The sequence below is a fragment of the Rhinatrema bivittatum genome, chromosome 14 (assembly GCF_901001135.1).
Source record: "Rhinatrema bivittatum chromosome 14, aRhiBiv1.1, whole genome shotgun sequence".
NCBI classification, from domain to species: domain Eukaryota; kingdom Metazoa; phylum Chordata; class Amphibia; order Gymnophiona; family Rhinatrematidae; genus Rhinatrema; species Rhinatrema bivittatum.
The window spans coordinates 6,881,881-6,900,998 of record NC_042628.1 but is presented as its reverse complement, the minus strand read 5'-3'; the positions used below and the strand labels follow the sequence as shown (position 1 = coordinate 6,900,998).

Genomic DNA, 19,118 nt, shown 5'->3' with positions numbered 1-19,118 from the left:
TTTCAAAGAGCTCACCTAGGCACACAGTGCAAGGGGCACTACTAATGCAGTGTTCACACTGTTTCTGTGCAACGTGCTGTTTGTGTAGGCAGTGGGGCCAGCAGGGGCCCTTTCCTTCCACCACCTCTCTTTAGCGGAGCTGACGCCGCGTGCGCTCTGGAGCCCACCCGCGGGGGAGGTCCAGGCCCTTAGCAGGTGTGAACTGGAGGTCACAGGGTAGCAACGTACAGGCAGACGGGAGGAGACTCACCAGCAGCGGGTGAAGGACAGTCCTTGAGTGCCACGGAGAAGTCTGGTTCTCGGCATAGCCAGAATCTGCATCGAATCTTAAGAAATATTAATCTATAATCTCGTCTGTGGCATCTGAGGACCAGAGTTTGCCCTTTCCTGGCCTGGGGAGGGTGTGCATAGCCTTTCAGCCCTCTCCCCCTCGTGTGCATGCACCCCCTCCATTCAGGGACCAGCTCTGCAAGATCCCAGATGCGATGGCCGTAGTGAGGGAGGTCCGACGGCTGCGCTGCCTGCCTTTCCAGCCTGGGTTGCACAGAATGACGCGGCCTTCCCGTTTGCCTGACAGAAAGTGAAATCCCCTGCTTCTGTCCCTTGCCGAGCAGCAGCTCATCGGCGAGAGAGAGAGTGCAGGGACCCAGCTTCCTCTCTGCTCCTTGTTGTGTTCTGTGTTTCCCCTTATCATCCTGTCATGCTGCTTGATCCAAAAGCACTGAATAAACAAAGCACAATAAAATAAAAAGCAGTCGCCAGATAATTTTACAGACCCCCCATTGTTTGACACTGTTTCACATAGAAGACTTGTGCAGAACATTTGTACTGGTGCAAGGAGCTGCTTGCAGAGTGGTAGTCGGTGGAGTCCACGTTGGTGAAGTTAATGTGATCGCTGCAGTACCCTGGGACCAGTGCTTCTCAACATCTTTATTAACAGCATTGCTGAGGGCCACGAAGGAAAAAACATGCTTGTCTGCCCATGACACGAGTCTGTAATGGGGGTGGAAATGCAAATGCTGCCCTGAAAAACTGGGTTTGGAAGCTGTGTTTCAGTGCCAAACGGGGCACAAAGACCGGTAATCGCTTATCGATTAGAAGGACAAGAACTAGGAGCTGCTAACAGGAATCAGCTCAGGAGACCTAAGGTTAGCAGTCAGCGAGGTAGAGCAATTGGGGAAGCTCGTAATGTGTTGGAGAATACAGGAGGGGGCGCTGTCGCCTTGCACAGGTCACTAGCAAGGACCCCACTTTGAGTTCTGTGTTCAGTTCTGCTTCGTGAAGGACGGTGAGAGAGCAGAAGCAGTTCTGGTACCCAAACTCTACGCAGAGAGGCTTCAGATACCTGCAGTGAGCTCGCTGGACAGGTCAGGGCTAGAGGAGACACGCTAGACCCATTCAAACCTCAGGCAGGTTTCTAACATATACAAGAATTATTTCTACAGGAAAAGAAGTCCAGGGGCATGGAGTCACGATAACGACATTGGAAGGAGGGAAATAAAGCTCTTTACTGAGGGGGTGATGGATGCCAACAAAAGTGGCAGCAGCCAGAGCCTTGGCCATAAACCTGGGGACTTAGATTTCCAGTCACCCCGAGATGGTCACAGATTGGGGGGGGGAGAGGGGGGTACATGCACGCAAACTTTCTCCTCTCTCAGACATACGTACGCACTATCACGGCCATGCAACAGAAGCAGCACAGGGGTCAAGAGCAGAGCAGGACAGGCTCTTCTGCCTGACCGGCCACTTCCTCCTTTGTGGGTTGAGCCCACAGATTCTGGTGGCCGGCAGTGCGGCGGGGGTTCAAGGTTAGACGAAGACCAGGCCAGTCCGAGGGCAAGGAGAGATCTAGGCGAGCAGGAGCCGGGATAGGCGAGAGGGGTCAGGGGCAGAGCAAGGCAGGAAACAGGAACTGGAGCAAAGCAGGGACAGAGTACAGGGCAAAACTGGTGCAAGGCGACACGGGGGCTGGACAAGCAAGACAGAACCGGACAAGCAAGGACAGACAGCAGTCAAGAGGGCCACTGGAAGGCTCAATAGGAGCTGGGGAAACAGACCGAAGGGCCACCGGGGACAGGGAAACAAACAGACAGGCTAAGGTGCGAGGAGCAAGCAAGCAGGAACCTAGACAAGGCAAGGTAAGTGCTGAGGAGAAGGAGCAACTACTTGAGGCAGCGGGGCTGTGGGTGAGGCAGGCTTTTAAGGCGAGTCAAGCCCGTGCAACCCACTTAGGGCGCTAGCAAGCAGGAGAGTCTCACAGCAGCCAGGATCATTGCGCGCGCGCACACACAGTCACACACCTTACGCTCTCTCCTCTCATTCTCCCACATACATACACACATTCACTCCCACGACTCTCCCTGTTCCACACACACCTGCACACTCACTCATATACTGGCCCATTCACACACACACACAGTCACACACCTTACGCTCTCTCCTCTCATTCTCCCACATACATACACACATTCACTCCCACGACTCTCCCTGTTCCACACACACCTGCACACTCACTCATATACTGGCCCATTCACACACACACACAGTCACACACCTTACGCTCTCTCCTCTCATTCTCCCACATACATACACACATTCACTCCCACGACTCTCCCTGTTCCACACACACCTGCACACTCACTCATATACTGGCCCATTCACACACAGTCACACACCTTACGCTCTCTCCTCTCATTCTCCCACATACATACACACATTCACTCCCACGACTCTCCCTGTTCCACACACACCTGCACACTCACTCATATACTGGCCCATTCACACACACACACAGTCACACACCTTACGCTCTCTCCTCTCATTCTCCCACATACATACACACATTCACTCCCACGACTCTCCCTGTTCCACACACACCTGCACACTCACTCATATACTGGCCCATTCACACACAGTCACACACCTTACGCTCTCTCCTCTCATTCTCCCACATACATACACACATTCACTCCCACGACTCTCCCTGTTCCACACACACCTGCACACTCACTCATATACTGGCCCATTCACACACACACACAGTCACACACCTTACGCTCTCTCCTCTCATTCTCCCACATACATACACACATTCACTCCCACGACTCTCCCTGTTCCACTCACACCTGCACACTCGCCACCTGCACACTCACTCATATACTGGCCCATTCACACACACACACAGTCACACACCTTACGCTCTCTCCTCTCATTCTCCCACATACATACACACATTCACTCCCACGACTCTCCCTGTTCCACTCACACCTGCACACTCGCCACCTGCACACTCACTCATATACTGGCCCATTCACACAGACACACACACACATGCTCACGCACACTGGCTTCTCTCCCCCTTATACACTTTCTCTAACTCGCACACGCGTTCTCACTCATTCATTTCTCCCTGCCCCTGAACCCACCAGCAGCAGCAGACTCCTCCTTTCAGGCCTGCACAGCTGATAAGACTCCTCTTTCCGCCAGTCGTGCGAGCCATCGCTGGCCCTGCTCCTCCCGCCGGGCATGTGGGCCGACGCTTCTGGCCGACAGGACTGGTCCTTTCTGCCTCCCGCCCGCTCTCCTGGACTCGGGCGATTTCCTTGCCCTGGGTCTGCGCAGGCTGCTTTATCAGCAGCCTTACCATCAGGCTAGTGCCCGAGAGTTTTCTGACGTTTGCCCGGAGACCTGGCGTTTCCTTTGCAATTCCAGAGTTTCTGGGTCAGAGCCGGAGAGTTCCCGGGCATGCGGTAAGAGAGGGTGGTAGTGAGAGAGAGAGAGAGAGAGAATTGGAGATTGAGTAGGGCCCACGTTGACACAGTAGGCAAGGGCAGCTGAGCACGCTGGACGGGCTAAGAGGGCTTTACAATCTGACAGCTCTTGTGTTACTGGGGGCCCAGGCTCTTTTGACCTTGTCCCAGATGTCTGTATTCTTGGGCCCCTGCTCACTGCTATTGGAGCTTCTTGGCAGATCACAGTGAGACCCACTGAAGGTCCTTTCCACGGGTGGGATGTTTGCTTGCAGATTCTGTGCAGGGCTTGCCCCAAGCTGTGTTCCTCCTGACATTTGATGCTGGCTCGTGTTGTGTTGTTCTCTTGGCGCGTTCGGTACCGGGTTGCTGAGCTGCCCTGTCTTAGCGCTCTTTTCTTTTTTTCTGCCTTCAAAGGTATGTTCTGGTTGCCAACAAGCAGGAGCGAGTGTAGGCTGCTGCCATAAGGGATGTGCCCAGAGCTATCACTACCCATGTGCCAATGACACAGGTAAGGGACGAGCCGGTTGTTGCAGGGCGTTGATGGACCGAAGGTCCCGAGCCAGCCAAGGCCGTGCGATCTCCCCTCGGCGTGCATGAGATATGCTGGTGGATGGCTCTGCTCGGAGGCTGCGTCGGGTCCATCAATCGTGCAGCTGCGGGTGCAATTGTGGTGGATGAGTCCTGCTGAGCATGGAGCCACGGGGCACGGCGCACATTTGGAAGGGGACCGGGCTTGATTACAGGGCTTCACTCCTGCAGTTTTCCCAAGGAGTTTGCCCGGGTAACTAAGTAGATAGCTAAGGTAATTCCACCCCCCCAAGGCTGAAAATTGCCCCTCACCTCAGGGGGCAGCACCGTGCCGATGCGAGGTGAGGGAAAAGGTAAAGCCCGCGCAGAGATTGATTTCGTTTTGAGATCCCTACGCGTGCCCTGAACATAAGCTCCCTGCGCTTCCTGGTAAGGGTCCTGCTGAGGTGACGCTCGCCGTGTAAGCACAGTACCATGGCAGTCCGGGTTTTTACACCACATGCGGGGGAGAAAGCTCTTACCGGCATCCTCTCCAAACTGACACCTCTTATTCTTTTGATCGTAGGTTGCTTATTAAGTGAGGAAAACCTTTCCTTGAAATGTCTCAGACACAAGGTAAGTCGTGACTCTGGAGCGCAGGGTGGGGGGGGGGTGCGCGTTGCCTGGCACACCCGAGGTATGCATGGAAGCAGTGAGACTCGTTTACTGCCCAGTGCGGTGAGAGCGGCACGTGGAAGCCACTCCTTTGCGATGCCTCTGGCCGCTGTGTTTCCGAGCGTTGGAAATGATGTCACACACACACTGGCATCTGATTGGAATCTGTAATGTGCTTGTACGATGTCACTAGTGGCATCACACCTAGAATGGATGAGTCTGATCCTGTGCATGTGCAGCGGTGTCTGCTTCCTGGCTAAAGGCATGAAGGAAAATCATTCAACCAGCAGCAGAGCACACTCTCCTCTTTCCTAAGCTTTTCCTTCCCCTCTCTCTCGTCCTCCGTCTTCCCTCTCTTTCAATTTCTCCATCCTCCAATCTTCTGGCAGTCTCTCTTTCTCCTCCTTATCATGCATGCCAGACCAGTCCAGACACACGGGTTGTGTCCCTCCTGCCAGCAGATGGAGACAGAAAAAAAAAAAAAAAGCACAAAGCTGGCTTCAGTCCACCTATATACGGGTCTGGTGCTGCCTTCAGCAGATGGTGCAGACACGGACTGGTGCTGGGCCCAGGTTCCCGCTCCTGGGAAGGTTCTGAGCAAGTCTTGGAGATGCTCCTGGTGGGACTGATTTTCCCTTCCCCCAGAGAAGCCCACTCACTGGGGACTGAGTTCCCGCACCGATGAGTCAAGCCCTTGGTGGGTCTGGTAGCAGAAGCTACCGACGGCACACTCGCCCTCTATTCTGAGAGAGCAACAGGCAGAGAGGCAGTAAACTTCATTCATTTATTTATTTTTATTTATAAAGGGCTTGCAGCCCAGCCTTTTCCCTGGATTGTCTCCTATAGTGCTGTGCCAGATTTGGATTCAGTCAGGGAGCCTGAGCTGATCACTCTCCCCTCGCCTTCCCTCTGCTTGCTTCTGGTATGCCTGTAAAAATAGGGAGGCATGGCGCTGGGAGTGATGGTATTAGCCTGGTTTGCTCAGCCTGAATCTCCTCTGAAAAGAGGTCAGGGGCATAGTGCAGTTTATTTCAGGTTTCTCAAAAAGGCTCGTGAGTTCTCCTATTCTTCAGATCCCCGTATAAAATGGCAGGAGCTCTTCTTAAGCAGTTTCCCACATAGATACAAAGAGGCATTCCCTCTTATCTCCAGGGGTTACTACCAGATATTTCTCATATGCATTATCCTAGATCCATTACCAACTGTCATCAGGCCCCTTGTACGAACTATGACTTCATGTACCTGCTGCTCAAGTGGTAATTAGGGCCTCCCTATGCAGGGAGGGACACTACTCGGGCAATGCCAGAGCAGGAAAGTCATTCAGGGTCATGCAGGTGTGGAATCTCGAACAGCGATTACTCCCTCTCAGTCTCTGGCATATACGGAAACAGAAAGTGATTTTATGACCTTGGAGCCTTACTCTCAGTGCCCAGATCTCCTGTTTCCATGGCTTGTTCTGCAGATCCTTGGTTCCAGGGCAAGCAACCTGAGTGTAGAACCTTAGACACAGACCCACATGTGTCTCACTCAATTCTCTTAGGGTAATATCCACTTCTCCAGAGCCCTACGTCTACGTTCTCTCTCTCTTAGAAGGAGCCAGAGCAGGTGGCTTTTCATAGTTGTCTCCCGCAGGGAATGGATTTGCAGTCTCCATGGTTATTTTGCACCATAGGCATAAATCTGATAGGTTAGGAGGGGAGATATGATCCAGGGCAGCTGAAGCAGGGACAAGAATCCTAGAGGAGAACCGGTGGGTTGAGAGCTAAGGTAAGGGCCAGAGCCTGCTGTCTAGCGCTCCAGAAATCCTGGTCTCTAGCTCGGGAGAAGGCAGCTGGGAGGCAGTATTCAAAGTAACACCGTTGGTTGATGTGAACAAGCTGAGGGAATCTAGTTGCCCTGAAGTACCCTAGTGAGTCAGATTTGGTCTGAGATAGAGTTCCCCTGCGGTACCTAGCAGAGGCTCTCACAGTCAATACCGTCATCGTACAGACAAATGTTCTGAGCTTAACACTCTTGAGAGATCCCAAAGTGCAAGACCTGGCAGAAGCAGTCTCTGACTTACTGGCTGTCAGGTGGTACACCACCGAGAGTGGATTTCAGGTCAACCCGAGATGAGCAAATTCTTCATCCAGAAAAGAAATGTGGGAACCTGGTATCCAGTCTCCTTTGTGTATTACCACCAGGAGCCTGAAAGTACAAGCAGGGCTGCTTCTTCATCCTTTCCTCCCCTGGTCAGAGATCTCTCTCATTTTGTTTCAGCCTTGACTGTTAAGAAAGCCAGGCTATAATGAGGATACCTACTGTCGGAGGTTACAGCCTTCGGAAGCGTGAAAGAGGATTGGGTAACGGACCTGACTTAGTTTGTAGCCTATGTGAGATCGGTTTACGGAGGAGGGATCTAGTCCTTCTGCCAGAGAAGACTGAGATGAAGGCATAATTTGAAAATTTCATAGAAGGCAAAGACCAGCTCTGGCTTGCTACAAGGGATGCAGTCACGGAAACTCTCTCACTACTCTCTCTGATGGGATGCTTCCTTATAGCGAGTCAAGAATGAAAGTGCTCTACTCAACTTGGGACCTGAGCTTAATTTTGAAGGGATCTGCCCTCCTCTCTTCCTTTCAAGGCTTTGAGTCTTGTTGAAACCAGTTGTCTTGGTGATCTCTTTTTTTTTTTTTTGTACTTTTTATTTATAGGATGCAACAATACAGAAAAAGTGATATAACACACAAACGAGCAAGCATGTTAACAATTTTTATCAAGCATCTAGGAAATACTAAAGCAGTAAAGTCAATACATTGCCTCCATTGCCAGTAAGGCTTCCATACGGTGTTGTAAGTCTCACGTTTCTTCAATAATGGGAAGGACATTTTTTCCATTATAGCGATATCGGCAACCACTGACTTCCAGTAATCAATCAAGGGTAAGCAATGGTAATATGCGCAGCATGCAACAGTTGAGTTGACAAACGTCAGATTTGGGCAATACAACATCTTCCCAGCAGACACAAGGGTGCCGTAAGTGGTAAGGAGCTACCCAACATTTCACCAATCAAAGAGTCAATCTGTTGCCAAAAGTTACTAACAATAGGACAGTCCCACCACATGTGAAAGTGAGATGCAGGATTACCACATCCTCTCCAACAAAAAGAGCTAGACCCACTAAATTTAGAGAAAAATAAGGGGTATCTAAAAGTTCTGTATAATAATCTGAACATTAGTTTCCGAACCATATTGCAACGAGATAATTTAAGGGTTGAATCCCATATATCTTTCCAATCATCATTATCTAAGTTTAGCAACAGATTCTCATGCCATCTTTCAGTAATGCTGGGACAGGTCTCGGGATCATAAATGCCATCAGACAAATAGAGATCAAACGTTTAGGAGACCTGGGTGAAATAAGACTCCAGACCAGCGCGCAAACATAATGGGCCAGAGTTCTCCAAATGACGCTCCATCACCTTATGCAATCGAGAAAAAATATAGTATGTGTGTTCGGCAATGTGGTATTCAGCTTGGACCTCTGGAAGAGTCTTGACATGACCATGGTCTAGGAAACGCCTCCAAGTCCAGAAATATAGGGTCGGATTGCCCTGAAGGCAGGAAATAGGAGAAAGTCTCTCATATTGAAATCCCAATAGTTTATTGCTGTTTGCCAGACTTTCAATATATGAGAAATTATAGGGTTCAAGCATCCTATTTGTGCATACTGAGGAGAGGCAGAAGGTAATGTGAGAATGGACGCTAAAGTCATCTAGATGCATACCCTCAAGGGATACCCAGCTAGGAGGATGAGAAGATAACAACCACTCTTTAATGCCCACGAATCTGGAAGCTAATTCCTGGGATATTGAAAAGCCAAAAGCTTGATACGTGGCGGCCTACAATGCCATAAAAAGGAAGAGATAGCTGCATTAAAGTCCCTGAATGCCTTCTGAGGAACATTGCAAGGGAGGTGCTAGAAAAGACTTAAAAGACAGGGAAGGACAACCATCTTAACCACATAGGCTCTGCGTTAAATTGACAATAGGAAATCAGTCCACCAACAAAGGTCTGCCTGCAGTTTCACAAACACCTTAGGATAATTCAGTTTATACAACTCACCTAGACTCTTTGGGACCACAATCCCCAGACATTTAATACTATTCTGTGCCATCGAGAAATTACCTCATAGAGAATGACAGAAACCCTGGGGCCCAGGTACATCAAAAGGGATTTAAGTATAATTAACAGTGCAAGCAGTCAGCATCCCGTAATCCTTCAAAAGATTTCCAATGGCGGGCTCGATCTTTCGGGTCGTGTAACATAAAGTAAGATATCGTCCGCGTATGGTGACATTTTATGACGTAATTCCCAGTCAGAATCCCTCAATATCCCCGGGGCTTCCTGCTTTTCTGCGCCAGCGACTCAAGAGCTAAGTCAAACGGAGAAGGGGAAAGAGGGCAACCCCTTGTCTGGTCCCCACAAGAGAGAGAGAAAGGATCTGAAAGAAGTCCATTGGCTAGGATTCGGGCCTTAGACTGTTTGTATAGTGCCAATATCCAAGTAACAAATTGCTCAGGAAAACCACAAAGTCGCAAGACCGTGAACAGATACTGTCAGGAGATCTGATCAGTGTCCAAGGATAGGACCCGCTCCGTGGATAGGCTTTTGAGGACTGATTCCTAAAGCATTGATTTCAGGAGCAATCAAGGAAATGAGCACTTTGGCCTTCTCCAGCAAGAGTTTGCAGGTCCCAGAGAGTCTGCTCACCCCACTGAAAGAAGGATGTAGTATTCCTCATAGGCAGATCAGAACCCGTTTTCCCAGAGGAGAATGGTAAAGCCCTTGTTGCCATTGCATCCCTGCTCTTAGCATCTCAGTTTGGGTGTGCAAGCCAGAAAAGGCTCTCCTGGGACAGTGGAGATCTGAGAGCTATTGTGGCATCCTCCTGCGTGGTGTGGGTGCAGCCTGGATATATTCCTCTTGTCTGGACTGGTCTGGCATGGATGATGATGATGAAGGTGAAATGTAAACTTGCCTCTTAATTTCCTTTCCTTGAGTCCCGCCAGACCAGTCCACAACCCAACCAGGGAAGCCGCAATGATCAAAGGCTCTCAGTCTGACAAGTTCAGAAGCTAGCAGGGAGTATGTTGCTGCCTACTCTGAAGGTCATTGGCCTAATCATGACTTTGGTATAGGGCTTATTAATTCCTGGGTTAATAACCGTGGCGTGCAGTTTCTTGGCTACATCAGGTTTTGGTTGTGGTGGTGATTTAGAGCCAAAACAAACAATTGCCTTCAGATGTCTTAAGCTTTGACAGAATATTGAAGAACTGAAGGCAGCACTAGACCCCTAAAGGGGGAGTGAAGTCAGCTTGCAGCCTTTTTTCTCTGTCTCCATCTGCTGGCTTGAGGACATAATCCACTTTTCTGGACTGATGTGGAGAAACTAAAGGAAAGGAACTTAAGAGGAAAGTTTTTTAAATGTCACCTTATAGACCTTCCCCTTCCCTCTTTCTATTTCTCATCCCTCCATCTCTCTCTCTCTCTCTGACTCTTAGGGCTCCCACCTCACCCAGGTCAGTGAGAACAGGCTGATCCAGTCCTGGTTTTACCCCATTGCATGAATGGAGATGTATTTTTGATGTTAAGAAAAGTTGGACTGAGAAAACCCAGAAGTGGGATCCAGCTCTTCAGGCGATCCTTTAGCCCAAATGTAGTTAACTCCAATCCTTGAGTGCCACAAACAGGTCTGGTTTTCAGGACATCCACAATGAATAGGCATAAGATATATTTGCATATTCATGACGGATATCCTGAAAGGACAGCCCTGTTTGTGGTACTCGAGAACTGGAGTTGCCTACTCTTGCTTTACCCCAGCCATCGCTTGACATCGGTTACTAATGGCAGCACAAAACCAAATTATGTCACACTTACAGACTGCCTTCCATGGACAGAGTCCCTGTCTCTTATTAATTCATTCCTACGGAAACTTGCAGAAATGCACAGTTCACATCCCGTCCCGTCCCCTCGTCTGTGTCAAGGTTTAAAATGCATGTGAGATCAGAGAACATGCTGAGTCAGGAAATGTACCTTTAAAGAGAAAAAAAAACCAAAACCCACCAACCCAACCCAGGCAGAGGCTGTGCAAGAGGGTCTTACTCTGCAGGGCTGCCCTCTAGTGGCAAAAGGAAGGCACAACATTTAAAGGGACAGCAGCATCTCCTTACCCAGCACCCCCTGCAGTAAGGCTGCCCATAACCCTTCTTGGCGACTCCACAGTCAGTCGAGTTTTCAGAATATTCCTAATGAAGGTGCAGACACCTCTATCTTTGGTGTCTTTCTCTCCCCATCACTGGGCCTTTCTCCCCTTTCCTTCCACCCAGTAACCAATCCACTTACCTCTTCCTCCATCCTCATCCTCCCTCCCTCACAGCATGAGCTCTGCAAATTAGCCCCTGATACCGCATGACTGCGCCCCCCCCTCCCCCACCCTTCACCTGCTGGCCAAGGAAGGGGGGAGAGCAGGAACTGGCATCGGGGCCGCCCGGGCAAGGGGAGCGTGGCAGTGGTATTAGGACCACGGAAAGGAAGGAGTCTGCTGTCGGCTGCCAGGACCAATGGGAAGGGAGGACGGGGAAGAGAGCGCTCAGCGGGGGTGGCAGAGGTGGTGGGGGCGGCAGGGATAAAGACGTGCAGTGTCGCCTTCCCTGCAGTTGCCACCCCAGGGGCAAAAAGCACAGTTTGCCTAGTGACTTGTGCCAGCCCTGGGAAAAAGTGATGTCCTAGCCAAAACTCCCTAGAAAAAAAAAAACGTGACCTCAGATGAGGCTTTTGGAGGAGGTGACTAAAGGAATGCAGGACATTGGCAAATACAAAATCAGGAAGAATTGTAGAAATAAGGTAAAAAACGAAATGCTCTTCTTTTTTTTTTAAATGTTCTTTATTGTCCAGTTTTTCAGAGGCAAATAACAAATCGTGCCGTAACCCCCAAAAGGATAATAATAACCGAAACCAGAAAAAGTTAGAAAAATTGAATAGTAATCCCCCCGCTACAAACAAGTCCACAAAAATCTTAAAATTACTTTTTTTTTTAATTTTGAAAAGTAGAAAAATACCCAAGGTCAGAATACCCCACCTGACAATGCCATGAGTGCAGAGGCCCCGCCGAAGCTCCTGACACAGATGCAGAAGACTCATCAGAATTAGCCCCTTCTGAACCTCACCCTCGCGCAGGGGTCTTTAGAAATAGCTTTACCCCTGGCAGGGGGGGATCTTACAAAAATCCAAGCCTCCGTGACCGGGCCGTGCTGCCTCCCGCCGGCCTGAGTGGCCCTTGCCGCATCTCGTAGGGAAGCAGAGGTTCCCCTGGTCAGATAAACTACAAGTCTCTTTATTTAATTCTACCGTTGGCCCCTCCAGATGGAGGTCCATGCCCCCAGCGGTTAACAACCTGTGGCAGCCGGTGGGCAGTAAAAATCACATACTGACATCACGCAGGCCAAGGAATAAGCCTTAGCTAAACGCATTCGAAGTCCACAAACTTATAAATGAAAAGGAGCAAAAAAAATAAAGCCCCCAAAGGTCATTCATTTCTGAGGCTCGATGTCGCGCAAAAAAAAAACCTGGCGCGAAATCTTTTGCGGTCCGGAGTCTGCCTCGCCTGTCCGGAGTGTAACACGATTTGCTTCTCTGTTCCAGCGGCAGGCTCTGTAATCCACGTGCCCGAAACCATCTCCATCCTGCAGGAAAGAGAGTCCCCACCTTCATCCCACCGTCTCGCCGCAGCGACCACTTGGAAAGGAAAACCGAGAACGAGAGGCAAAGGAGATGGGGAAAACCAGGAGCGTCCCCGTGCCCGGCTGTCCCCCCCCCCCCCCCCCACACACACCTGCCGCGGAGGCTGTTCCCCCCACCCCCCCCGCGAGTGCAGGCAGATTTGCACCGCAGCGCCGCGCGACAGCGCAGACTGTGGAGAAACCCTGCAGGGGCTGCTAGAGAGGACTAGGAGAGTCCCCTGCGGGGCCACCCGGTGCCGGCTGTGAGCGAGAGCAGCCCTGGATTACCACGAGACGTTAGGAAGAACTGCCTTTTGCTCAGTCTGCCACCGAGAGGTCATGTAAAGCCAGGGTAACGTCTGGAAATTATACTGTGCTGGTTGCCAGGTTTTCAAGGTTTGAGTTTAGACTTTAATATCAAAACCCGAGCTGCCTGTTTTATTGATTAGTGATGTCATCAGCAGCTTCAGCTGAGTAAAATTATCTCTTGCAATAACTTGCTGACTTCACTCTTGGTGGCTGTTGCTTGCCTTGAACGCTGCCAGAGCCAGGGGGTACTGGAGCAGGTAAAGGGGGAATATCCTGTGGGGAAAAAAGCTGGGCCGAATGAAGGAAACCCTGGCCAGCAAACAGCCGGCTCTCCCCGAGCACCACCACCACCACGCACCTCATCTTTATATCTTAATGGGGCCAGAAACCGCCACTGCCAGTTATCCCTGACCACACTGCCATCCAAGGCAGCCTTCTGGCTAGGTGAGCGCACAACGTCCCTCGCTGGGTTCAGCAAGCGTTGCCGTGTCTAACCACAGAGCTTGAAATAATCTATAAACGGCCATCAATGCTATAGTATGACTATCGCCCAAGCGTCCAGCCGAGGTCCCCGTGGCCTTGTTGGGACTCCACCAAGCTGCTGCGCTGAGCCAGCCGGGCTTCGGGGAGTTGGCCCGCGGTCTCTGCCAGGTTGTACATTTGCTATCCGTTCACTTTTTTTTTTTTGCAGGTAAGGACTCTCTGCCCGTATTCCACGCCCCTCCTAAAGTCCTGTTAACTCTTTCCGTCTGCACCGGCCACCCTGGGAGGCCCGTCCCATGCATCCACCATTTTTTTCCCATGAAGAGATTCTTCCGGACGTTGCTCCTGAGTCTCTACCCCACCGGAGTCTCATTTTGTGGCCCGGCCCCCCCCCCCCCCCCCCCGGTTCTAGAACCAGGAAGTTCTAGAACATCAGAGGTGCCCTGCTGGGTCAGACCAGGGTGCATCGGGCCCGGCATCCTGTCTCTTTAACGGTGGCCAAGTCCAAGTTGCAAGTCCCCGGCCCATCCCATAAAGTAGATCTGATTCCCGTTGCCCAGTTCCAGGGGTAGCAATAGCTTTCTTCAGTCTACCTGGACTTTTCCTGCAGAAATAGCTGAAACTCTTTAAACCCCCGCTGTGCTCGTAGCCTTCACCACGTCCCCTGGCAACAGATGCCACAGCTTGCTTTTGCACCGAGTGAAAAATCGCTTTCTATGATTTCTTTGAATTCTGCGGGTTAGTTCCATGGAGAGCGCCCTTGTTTTTGTATTATTTGAAAGGGTGAATAACCATCCTTTCCTTAACCCATTCTGATTTTGAGGACTTCCATCAGGTCCCGTCCCCCCCCCCTCTGTCTGGTTTGCAAGGCTGAAGCTCTCTCACCTGTGCAGCCTTTTATCTTGTGCATTATTAATACCTTTCGGCTATTTGAATGTCGCTCTCGGATCTCCCCTGTTCCCAGCCTTGTGTGTGCCAGAGACCCGCTTAATGAGAAGGGGGAGGTCCCGCGTTTCCACCCTGAGCGTTCAGAGCGTGTGACAGGGAGGGACCAGGAACTGAGCTACAGCTTCCTCCTCCCACCCCCATCCCGTCTTTAACCTCCTGGGTCAGTCCTGCAGTCGCTCTGTGTCATTTTAAGAAGGGTAACGAGTCCGTGAAAGAAAAACGTTGTGCTCCCTCCTTCCCTCTCCCAGCCAATCAAAGGTATTTCCTAAAAAAACCCATAAAACCCTCCCTCTGTCACCCACCAGTTATCCCTCTCCCCCCCCCCCCTTCTCACGTCAGGCAGCAGCTGTCATTAAAATAAAAGAAGATATAAAATCCCTGCCCCTATCAGCCAACAGCACCACTACAATTACTACCCCTGCCCTGTGGACATTTTTCCCCTCCAGTCGGGGGCCTCTCGCAAGGCAGCTGAATGTGAATGAGCTGGTGGCGGGCTGAGTCAGCATCTCAGGGGCCCAGTCCCCTCCCGCCTTCCGTGTGGGAGCGGAGCAGATGCTGCACCGGTCTCCGTGCCGGCTCATTAACGTTCGGCTGCAGCTGCGTCGGGCCCGGATCCAGCAGGGCAGGTCCTGCCACCGCTCTCCGCCGTAGCCCCTGCAGAAAGGCTGCGCACAGGGTATAAATATTTCTGAGGTCTCTCCAACAACAACCTGTAAGCACTGGCTTTTTCCTACCGGTTTCTGCCTCTCCTTACGGCCCCTAGCATCCCTCCACCTCTGGCCACTGCTTTGTTGCACTGATTCACTAACTTGACACGAATGAGGTCTCTCTCCTTTTGTGGTCATCAATGTCTCGCTGCCCATCGTGTACTTCTGCCTTGGATTTCTGCATAAATCTGCATTTTTTTTTTTAGTATTGAAGCTCGGCCGCCGAGCTGCTTTAGATTACTTTGTGTTCTCTCTTCTCCCTCAGGGATGCTCGCTCTGTAGCAGATCTTGGTGTCATTCACAGAAAGGCAAACTTTCCCTCCTAATCCCTCTGCAATGTCGCTCCCAAAGATACTGATCAGACCTCACCCCCAAACCAGATCCCTGAGGCACTCCACTCATGGCCATTCTTCCTCCTGCCAGCGTGCACTGTCAGCTATAGTTCCTGATCCAGTCCATCACCCGCGGTAACCCATCCCCACACCGAAGGCCTCATATATTAATGGGACGTTATTCATGCCAGCGTTAAATTGCTCTGCGCCGCACCGGCACGAAGAGTTTAAGGCTGGGTGAATTTATTATCCAGCACTTGATTAATGAAGCCCGGCACCACTCAAGTGCTGTCTGCCACCAGCTTCTCTTAATAATGCAGAGACTGTGGCAGCTGAGATCTTGGAAACAGGAAGGGGTTGCACAGGTCGGCAGTGCTGCATGGCCTACGGAACCCGTGCGGGATCGGCAGTGGCCGACCGCCCAGCACGTTGGGGACAAAGGCCCAGGAGATGTCACTGATGGTTCTCAGCCGCACGTCGGCATCAGATTCACCTTGTGAACGGGGGGGGGAGGGGGGGCAGGAGTCTGTATCTGGGTGATGACGGTGGAGGTTGGGGGGAGCTTTTGCATGGAGCAGGCTGAATTCCTTGATCACTTTTCCAGCAGATAGCGATCACAGAAATACTAAACCGAGGATTGCAGCGAGGCAGATGTCGAAAGTAATTTACAGATTAAAGACCAAGCTGCAGTTGTCTGGACCCCTGTCCAGGAAGCATGGCCACAGGCTCGGTGAAGACCTCTTCCTGGGATTCTGGTCCTGCCCAATTTATTCCTAGCAGACTTCCATTTTTTATCTCTCGTCCTCATGAAGCATAGAGAGTTTGGAGCCTGGCTGATGCAAGGAGAACACGGCCAGCCAATGCCCGTCCCGGCCAGCCATGCTTCCCTGCCTACAGATGCACGCGCTGTGCTGCTCAGCTCGGAAGAGCTTGGAGTAGGTTAAGATGAGCAGCAGGGCCATGAACACTGGGCTATGTTCCTTTCTTATTTGGTATAAGTTCCCATCCCGAAGTATTTGTAGTGTATGGACTGTAACTCCCAGAATGCTTTGAAGTAGAGTTTTAACTATAGAGAGATCCCACTGCGTAAAGATGACGGTGGCAGCGCCTGTTCCTTGGGACATGGGGGTGCTCTGCAGAAGGCAACGAGTAGGCACTGCCTGTGTTAGCCAGGGGCTTTGTGGAGACCCGAGTCGGGGTGGTCTGTGTGCCTGATGGGGGAGGGGGTGGGCAGCTTATTCAGCAGAACGTCTCGGTGCCCACAAAGTTTGAGACCTGCAAATCTCTGCAGGGGTGAGATCTGTCCAGCTCGTCCCTGCAGATGTTTCCCATAAACCAGTGAGTGCAAGCCACAGGGACCTGTGCAGCCTGTGGGTGCAGGAGGCAGTCTCCTCAGCTTTCTGGCTTTGCTCACATGCAACACTGACCATTACTTACCGTGCATCAGAGCATGAGTGCACATGATGAGGAAAGCACTCCTCAAGCCCCTTCCTTAAAGTTTGAAAACAGAGTGGGACTGGACTCGCTCGGTGACTGCTGGCCAGGCCCGTGTCTTCTGGCTGGGGTGTGACGGCTGCAGGCCTGAGTGAGCAATTCCTCGTCCTAAACAGTTTGCACATGCCACAAATAACAATGTACTCGTAAATCAAATGTTCCAGTGTGTTTAATGTTTAAAATGGCTTTCAGCAAGCCCGGTGAGATTGAACTGTTCTATAACCCTTATACCCCACTCAGAAGCAAAATATTAAAAGTTCTATTTTTTTTTTTTTTTTTTTGTGATCTGGGCCTTGTTGGAGGTTGAGAGAGGATTTGTCCCTTGCCTGGCGGTTCTTCGATCCTGAGCAAGTTTCTCTGATGTCTCCCTGATGAGTTCCACAGCGTCAGAGAGCGACTGGGGGGGAGGGGGGTGCCCTGACTCAAGCCCTTAATTTGCAGAAAACGTCTGGCCTTTAATTCAAAGCTTGTTTTCTCTGTATGGGGATGTATAGCACCAGACTGTAGGGTTGGGGGGGGAGCGAGGCGGGGGGGGGTGTTTGCAGTCTAGGCCATGTGCTCTCGTTTGGATCAAGGAGCTCCAGTGTCCTCTCGCCGGCGCTGCGGCAGAGGGGGCTCTTAGCCAGATGCCGATCTCGTTTTTGTACAGTCACAGCCTGCCCGAGGTGTTCTGCTGTCTTCGGTCTCCTGATGGATTGCAGAATCTTCATTACCCAGCGAGACGGCACCGGGCGAGAAACATTCATCCACCTTCTGTCCGAACGCAGGCTCACGCGTACACACGTCTGCGGCTCCTGCGGGAAAGGTAAAGCAATGGACCACAACTCCACAAATAGTTCTTAGCAGCCGGACCTGGCCTCCCACACCGACTCCATGCGTGTACGAGCTCTTAACAAACCTTTACATTCCTCACGCCAAGAGCCGGCGCTGATGGTCTGCTGACAAAACGGGGACGGGCCTACATCCCCCTCCCCCCTGCATCTGGCACAGGTGTGCTTGGCTGGAAAGGCTTAGCGGACAGACGGACATGAGAGCAGGTGCCGCAGTCTCTCCAAGCACCAGGCCTGGCTGTGTATTGGGTATTAGTGTACATATAATTGTAAAATGTTAAACTGTGTGTATTATATAATGCCTCATTATATAGTGTATATATATATATGTATACATATACATATATATAATATATATGAAGACTGTAAATGTTTAAAACTAGTGTTCTTATTAGTATATTGCTTCACACTGAAGACTGTGTGTAACCAGCTGTTTCTAAAAGATGTTTATTTTCCTTAAGAGTAAAACCCAGGTCATTGCATTCAAAACGTCAATAAAGATGCGACTGTTTTTGGAGGAAGCGTGGTGGGTGGCAGTTCCTGTGTTTCATGCCACCTGCCCAGGGCAGGCAGAAGCCGCTGATCATGCCCGTGTTGTGTTGTGAACACGCAGGAGCGCCGAGGACTGGCTTCCTGTCGTTAGATGTTGTGTGTGTGGGGGGGGCTCCAGCGAGATTATCTTATTGAAGGCAGCACTACACGGCTGAATAAGTGAGCGTGATCCGTCACAGCTTGGAAGCAAGGTTGGGCCGGGCTGGGAGACCCAGGTGCCGCAGCAGAAAAACCACTGCAGGATCCTGCTAAGTGAATCACAGGCACGGCTGAGGCCCATCACAACGCTACCCCCCAACCTGTGCCAGGAAAATTGCTTCTGGCAGCTCCTTGAATGCTCCAGACTCCTCGGTGAGATTTAAGGAAACGGTGAAGAGACCTAAAAATGATTTCTCCAGTGGTTGTGCTGAGGTGGCCCCTAGGTGCCCATAGAAAGGTTTCTGATGGAGCTGTGGTTATTCTGAGTGGCAGCTGTTTTGGCCAATGGGACTTTTCTATTTCTGCAGGTAGAGGTACGAGGCACAGGGGCAGCAGGAGAGATGTCATCTAATGTGAGTTTTGATCTGAGCTACGAACAGGAATGTGAATTTCATTTTGGCAGATGTGGCTCTCCCTATGCCCTGCAAGAGATTGATGCCTGAGTGGGCTGCACACGTGGCCAGTCAGGAAGCTCAGCTCGGACCATATGAGATAGATGTGAACCCCTGGACCCAGTCTGCATTTCCCACGGGTGGGGGGCAAACACTAAGCCAGCTATGCCTGTTGGCCAA

General features: G+C 51.1%; 1 protein-coding gene across 6 annotated transcripts in view; it reads left to right on the top strand.

The window, feature by feature from the left end:
* RAI1 (retinoic acid induced 1) overlaps positions 1-18,313 on the top strand; it is a 171,922-nt gene extending 153,609 nt beyond the window's left edge. For all 6 annotated transcript variants that reach the window (XM_029576488.1, XM_029576484.1, XM_029576487.1 and 3 more), the window contains 3 exons: positions 4,167-4,260; positions 4,846-4,895; positions 12,617-18,313. In XM_029576488.1, the coding sequence (XP_029432348.1) occupies positions 4,167-4,260; positions 4,846-4,895; positions 12,617-12,631 (159 nt within the window). In that variant the 3' untranslated portion in view covers positions 12,632-18,313. The remainder of the gene's footprint in view (positions 1-4,166; positions 4,261-4,845; positions 4,896-12,616) is intronic.
* The last annotated feature ends 805 nt before the right edge of the window (positions 18,314-19,118 follow it).